A 7,269-nucleotide genomic window follows, 5' to 3' on the forward strand; every position below is an offset into this window, starting at 1 on the left:
TGCTTTAACCAGAGAAGTGGGAAAGTTAGAAAACTAACCTCTGCTCCCCATTATTAACAAATCAAACGCTGAGTAAAACATTAATACGACTAATCTCTGGTGCATCAGACAGCAAGAAAAAACAACAATGCTGTTTTTCTTTATTTACAACAGCAGCAATGTCAGCTACTGACAGCTAGGTAGGTTATCAACAAGCTTTCTCCTACTCTCCCATGAAAAAGGAAAACTAGCTAATGTGCAAAGTAGTCGTGAAAACCAAAGTGAACTGAATAGGGTTGTTGGTACGATGACAGAAAGGCATCTACTTTATGTGATGGTGTATTTTCAGAAGAACAAATGGTGGCCTGGAGCACGGGTCATCTTTATGAGATCTTTCCTGGATTCATGTCAAAACTTTTAAAAGTGTCTGCTTAACATCACCCTCACCACACTTAATGTCCCGCATATTTGTTTTTCTCCTTCTCATTGTCAACTGATTTCTAACACGACGTGACTTCTTTTGTGTCCTTTTGTAACTGCGGCATGCTGACATGTAATATGCCCATATTAAACATTTAAGTGCACCAGGATACAAGTGGCCCTGTTCATAGTTTCAGGGAGGGTTTGGAGTGAGAGGAGAGCAGGCCAACACAGCTCCACTACTACTATAAAAGGAATGTGATGGGGAAGGGAGGGCCACTGCACCACACAACACTATGAGCCTATCATCTTACCAAAAAGACAGGGAGGCTGGATGCACAGGCCAAACAAGAGGAATTAATAAAAAGGGAAGAAATGAGCTTACCCCAGTCCAAAAACTCCAGGATATTCTTCTCTCTCCTGAGTGGGGAGTTGTTGCACTCATCGTAGAGGCACACCAGGATATCCAGCAGGGTCTCCACACTCAGACACTGGCCATTGGACTGAGGTGGCCCGTCCAGGATCAGCTTCTCCAGCTTCTTCAAACGCACCTCTCCCGACATTATTCCGGCTTGTTGGGGTTTGAAGTAATGATGGCGGAGAAGCTGGGAGAGTCCGGGTTAACAAGCACCTCCCGGGCCTGTTAGTTAGCGCAGAGGGGCCCGCGAAGAGAAGTTTTTCTCACCTTGAATACGTCTTGAAAAATAATAGTGTTTTGAGTAGAGGGCAAGCCGAGGGCTAATTCCGAGGTAACACCGACCTATTCATGATCTCCCTCCCGAGATCCAGCATCTAGGAGGCGTATAAGACCCGCAGCACTTCCCCATTTCACAAGACCTAACCCCACAGAGTACATAAGAAAAGAAGTGGTCGCGATTCAGAGACCCCGGCTGCCCCGGGGCGGCTAATGCTGATCAAATCCCAGCGTTTAGCCTGAACTTTCCTGTCCTTCTCCTTGCGGGGAAACAATCGAGTGGGTTCGGTTTCAGCAGATCCCCCCGAGTTGCTGTGGCAGATTTCTGGGGGTCTCCATTCCTGCAGCAAACCCAAATTTTTTTTTGTTGCAAAGGCAGGTCTGCAATGCTACAAAGCCCCAGCGCCCCTCCTCTGCTCCAGGAATGGAAGGGCGACACAGGCTTAGTTAGCAGCCTGCTAGGTTAGCACGGTTAGCTAGCCAGCGAGCTAACGTTAACGCTACTTTTCTCCGCTCATAAATGCCATCGTCGCCCCCTTTTTTCCAGGAGTTGACATGTGATACCGCGACGCGTTAACAAAGCTGAACTCAATCCAACCAGTTCGGACGGTGTTTGGAATTTTGTGGGGGTTTTCATCCAAGTGGAAAAGAAGAAGAAGGAAAAAAAAAAAAAAAATTATCCGCTTGTTCTCCCAACTCAGCGCAGGCAGATATGTTCTTTAAATCCCATTCCTCGTCCGGAAATGTCTCTCGAGCTTCTCCCCCGGGCTCCAGACCGCGGCTCGCTCAGGAGTCCCCCCGCAGCCCCGATAAGTTAGCCGTCAAAAAAAAAAAAGAAGAAGCAGCGGGTCCTTTCCTGAAGGTTAACACGGGCGCTGGTGTCGCGTCAAGGAGGAAAAGCTGCAGTCTGGTCTCGCTCGTTCCAAATGCGGGACACAGCCAGAACTCCCCTTGTCGTTGCCTTCCTCCGCCGCCGGTCGCTCGCTCGCTTCTTACACAGTCTCTGCTCAGTCCGGGCAGCAGCAGCGGCGGCCCCCTGCCAGAGACTCTGCGCGCGGGGGGAGAGGCTCCACTAGACAGCTCTGCGCGCAACGCCGCGGTGGATTCTGGGAAGCGGGGCCCGGCCGTGGAATGTCAACGGGCCGCAAATGGACGCGTTAGCCCAGCTGGTTGGCGCTCCACACAATTTAATCCGTCACCGCCTTTTTAATGTAATTCGTCACGTTTGATAAAAGTTAGCTGTTCACCCCCCCACAAACTTTCACCGCACACACACACCCCCCTGGAATCCTCAAAATCCGCCATCTTTGTTGTGTTTCAACGTGAACGCGGCGAGTCCCTCTCCGGCCCGCGGCCCGTCTTCAGGCGCTTGTAGCATCTCCGGTCGGTGCTGCAGGCAAAATCCCAGATCATCATCATGGCGCCCGTCACAGCATCTGCTGTGCGGAGGGGAGGGGGGGGGGGGGGGGCTGTCAGGACTGTGAATGGAGCCTGTCTGTCAGTGAGGCTGCTGCCGCTGCTGAGGTGCGGACAGGATCACAGTCTCTTCAGGGCTGCTGTCCCTTTAACACTGTGCGTCACTGCAATAACCTGCTGCTGCTGCTGCTGCGGGCCTCATTCACACGACCGTGCCCAGTCTGGCCTGTGCGCTGCATTCATGCACATGCACGTCGCAGGTCGTGGATCCCTGGCGACAACTGGCTCATTCAGTTCGTGTATTTCATTGGGAATGTGCCCACATGTCCACACTGACAGCTTGACTGCACCGCACACACCGCATCACACCTTCATGGATCAGAGACAGCCACTTTCAACCTGTGTCTCACCTGCAGGCCTCTGACTGCAACGTCCTTGCAGGGCTGCAACATCTAGTGTGTGTGTGTGGGGGGGGGGGGGGGCTAGTGCTTGTCTTTCTGAAGTTGTGAGTATTATTAAGGTTAGAACTAGGTTAGGGTTAGGCTTTTAACTGTGATGGCTAAGGGAGGTTAGGGTAAAGGGCTAGGGAATGCACTATGCCAATTTGTGTCTACACAACTATAGAGAGACAAGTGTGTGTGTGTGCATGTCTATAGTTATGAGGGACAATTTTGGTTCAATACCATCATTTTGAGGACATTTTGACTGGTCCTCACAAATTAAATTGGCTGTTTGAGGGTTAGAATTAGGTTAAGGTTAGAGTTAGGCATTTAGTTGTTTAGTTAATTGTATGGTTAAGGTTAGGGTAAGGGGCTAGGGTATGCATTAGGCCAATGAGTGTCCTCACAAGAGAGATGTGTGTGTGTGTGTGTGTGTGTGTGTGTGTGTGTGTGTGTGTGTGTGTGTGTGTGTGTGTGTGTGTGTGTGTGTGTGGCTAAAAGCAAGCTAAACCACCCTTGCAGGCTACAGCAGGATTTTCATATCTGCTTCCTATCTGTTTGTTCACTCACCTCTGGAAAAAGAGCAATATCTTATTTATACACATGGTTTGACATTTGCATCTTCCAATGTGTACGGTATTGTATTGGATTTTATTTGATAATGAGCTCTTTTACTTCCTTTTAATTAACTTTATCTAAAGATTCTTACTTTATATTCTCTATGACATTGCTCTTATTGCATCACTGAGCTCGCCCGTCCCTCTCGTCCAACACGTTTCATTGTACCTTTGACCCTGTGTTAACTTACATATGACACATAAAACTTGAAACTCGAACTTGCTGAGTACGAGTGAGTCAGACTTCAAATATGAGAACCAAGAGAGGTCATAACATGGGCATCAGTCTGTGTATGGATCTGTGATTGACTCTCATACGTGTAGTTTTTACTTGTTGTCTTGACATGCTCTATGTGCCTTAGAATTGTCCACCGGGAGAAAATAAAGTTTTTGGCATTTAATTGAATTTAATTGAAACAGAGTCAAACTTTCTTCAACAACTTCACCCACACTTGCAGCATATAGAGCAACTTGTTATGACCGCTTGTGGCCTCCATCTTTCGGCTTGTGGCCTCCATCAGACCTGGCAACCCCGATCAGACCCCGACTAACGCCACAAGCTGAAACATGTTCGTTGAACAGTAAGTTTGTTTAACGTATTGCAAGTGTTGCTGGAGTTTAGTTCTCCACTTAAATCTGTTTCCTTCCCCATGCAACTTGGAAGTAATGTAAAAAATATATGAGGATCAGATAAATATGATATTTATAACAATAATTACTTTTTTAATAGAGCATTTTTCAACAGAAAGTACAAAGTGCTGCACAACAAGAAAACAAACTACATAAATAATGAAAATAATAATAGAGCAGTACTGTAGAACAATAATAAGCTGTCACCCCAGGTTCCAGGAATATGCTTTTCCAAAAAAAAAACACAGTCTCAGACAGATCCACACAGAAAATCCTCCATTTAACAAATACTATCATACTTTGTGTCATCTAGTGAGCAAAAGGAACCCAGTTGCATGAAACCTGTTCCGCATGGAGCTCACTTTGCTATCTTACATTATACTGTATGGAAACACTGGTCATCAAGCCCTAAATCTCATCATACCACTCAGTAGAGAAGCATTATGTCAGAAGTGATATGTGACAGTATAATCCAGCTCTATTAGCCAACTGCTCGACCACACACAATGAGTGGGCTTCCATGCAGTTTCACAGTGTGTGACTCTGAACTCATTATCGGGTCTTCCTTGGAAATGTCCCATCCTTTTGAAGTGAGGTGCATATCGCTGCTCAAAGTACAACCAATAATGATTAACAGCCTTAGGGGGTGTGCAGCAGGAAGCCTTTGTGCTTTTGAGTGTGGGTGTATGTGTGTGTGTGTGTGTGTAACAGCAGCAGAGACCAATATAAAAATAATAAACTTTTATATTTCACAACATATTCAAATGAATAGGTCTTTTTGCCATCCATTTTCTTCCATACCAGGGAGAAAAGAGGCCCAAAGAGACACTTAGCACGCAAGATGTGTCCAATAATCTCGGTCTAGATGGTGACCAAGATCTAATTTGAAACATGCCGTCTCAGCGGGACTGTTTATCAGATCCAGCCCGACAATAGTTGAAATGCTCTACAATGTGTAACCGCCATGAGATGATTGATTATGTGGGTCTAGAAATATCATCTGTGTGAAAGGCCCATGAGCAACAGCAGCAGATAACAACATAATAACTCTTGCGAAGACGAGAACACGTCTTTGCTCTTCCTCTTTATTGCAGTGTTTATGACTTTCTCCTGTGTGGCACTGCAGAACCAGGTCACATTAGCAAAGACAAAACTTATATCTGTCATGTTGAGCAATTTGTGAATATGTTGGATTTAATAGTGTTATATTTATTTCATTTTTCTTTCCATGTAACTATATGGATATATTTATGATACATCTGACGTATTCTTGATGTATTTGATGTATTATTGATGTCCTTCTGAGTCTTTTGTAATATGTATTTCTGTTCAGTCAGCTGTTATAAGGTGTTTATCACACTGGGTGTGTTACATGGTTAATCACATCTGTTGTCATTGATATGTAACCTACAGTATGCTAATAGTAAATAATGTATATGGGCGTGGCAGCCATTTTTCAGCAGTTTGACCTGAGAAGAGCCTTCTGGGATGAAACGTTTCAATTTAAATAAATGAATGGGCAGGTGTAACACTTCTCTTCAGATCTGAATGAGTTTAATAACAGAGGTCACTGCTAAAGATTTTATGACACAAATAACATAAATAATAGGAGCATATTATACTACATGCAGAAGTGACCTTATTACTGGGATATCTTGACTGACAACAGGAAGTGTTCCATTAAAGACAAATCTCAAAATATCTAATACATTTATTTGATATGTCTTTTGCAGTCTTGTAAATGAGACGAAGAAATGCATTAGACATTTCTTTAGAAACACAATACAAAGGGAGATACAATAAAAGCAGGGACACAAGACTGGACCAGGTAAACATAGACTTTTTTTAATGAATAACTCAAAGACTATGCCAGCAAATGTTTACCGATCAATATTAATTCATTAATTCAATCTGAGCTTGATGGGTGAAGACAGCTGTCTATTGAATTAAACTGTGAGTTAACCATAAACACTGTATTTTGGGCGGATGTTCCCTTTAAAGCCTCGAGTTGCTTGAATAACACTACTATAGCGCCGTCTGGTGGACAACATGTCTTACCACAGTTTAGTGCAAGTCAATGCAACTCTCTTGTATTCATTCTTATTTATCCCTGATTTGTATTTAGTATTTTTTTGTCAAATATATGTGAATACATATTTATCGATGTTATCCTTTAACAGACACATGCATATTCATATATTCACTCTGACCTATTAATGAGTTATCATTCATTCCCTACTGTTTAGAGACATCCTGCACACTGAAAGTCCCCCCCCGTGTGTCGATTAATTAAAAGTTCATGAAAATATTTATGGTCAGCCCTATCTAATCATGTCTGATCCCATTTGGGTGAGTCTGCACAGCCGGGATTAAACCCTCCTCCTCCTCCTCTGCGCCGATTGGCTCGTCTGCGTGAAATGCAATTAGACTGTCCTGCACTCTGTCTACATGTGGAGGCCATTGAGCAATAATCGTGTTGTCCCTGCACAGGTCTGGCGCTTCCCCCCCCCCCCCCCCCCCCCCCCCACTTCCCACAGACTGAGCGATGATTATTGGCAGCTGGATGGATCGGATGCGTGTATAACACAGGCCTGGTTGCAGAACCACAGCTCGTGTGTGTACGGGGCCATTAAGGTGCAAAGCAGCGCGGCTCACAAATATTTGACGTAGAGATAAAGCAGATCAGGAAGTGGCTTCCATGTGAATGAGGAGGAATTCGTGGGTGACCACCAACGACACAAGTTCAATATTGACTCAGTGCAGCAGGCAGCGGCTCCGCCTCGTTCCCTGGGAGACGTCTTTAATGAGATGCTGTAATGTGATGTGCAAACCTCAGGACTTTCAAGAGTGTTTGACAACATCTCCAGTCGCTCCTCCGCAAACACAAGCACTTTTGGGGTCTTTCTCCCGCGGGCGGAGGGGATTTCATGTTTCACAAATGGAAGGGAATGACCTATAAATTGGACTGCTTTTGAATGCAAATGGCTGGATGTTAATTAACACCTTCGTTGTTGATTGTGGGAGCTCGTTGGCCTTTGATTGAAAAGAAATGGCACCTCGGAGCATCAGATGC

At 45.0% G+C, this 7,269-nt stretch overlaps 1 protein-coding gene across 9 annotated transcripts in view; it reads right to left on the reverse strand.

Annotated features, from left to right (window-relative positions):
• cdc42bpab (CDC42 binding protein kinase alpha (DMPK-like) b) overlaps positions 1 to 2,294 on the reverse strand; it is a 77,152-nt gene extending 74,858 nt beyond the window's left edge. For 3 of the 9 annotated variants that reach the window (XM_034579875.1, XM_034579874.1, XM_034579872.1), the window contains exon 1: positions 785 to 2,293. In XM_034579875.1, coding sequence (XP_034435766.1) covers positions 785 to 962 — 178 coding nt within the window. In that variant the 5' untranslated portion in view covers positions 963 to 2,293. Of the gene's footprint in view, positions 1 to 784 lie in introns of all 9 variants that reach the window. The other 6 variants (XM_034579878.1, XM_034579881.1, XM_034579880.1 and 3 more) reach the window with 5 other exon arrangements.
• Positions 2,295 to 7,269: the final 4,975 nt, after the last annotated feature.

The sequence above is a fragment of the Hippoglossus hippoglossus genome, chromosome 24 (assembly GCF_009819705.1).
Source record: "Hippoglossus hippoglossus isolate fHipHip1 chromosome 24, fHipHip1.pri, whole genome shotgun sequence".
In the NCBI taxonomy this organism is placed as follows: domain Eukaryota; kingdom Metazoa; phylum Chordata; class Actinopteri; order Pleuronectiformes; family Pleuronectidae; genus Hippoglossus; species Hippoglossus hippoglossus.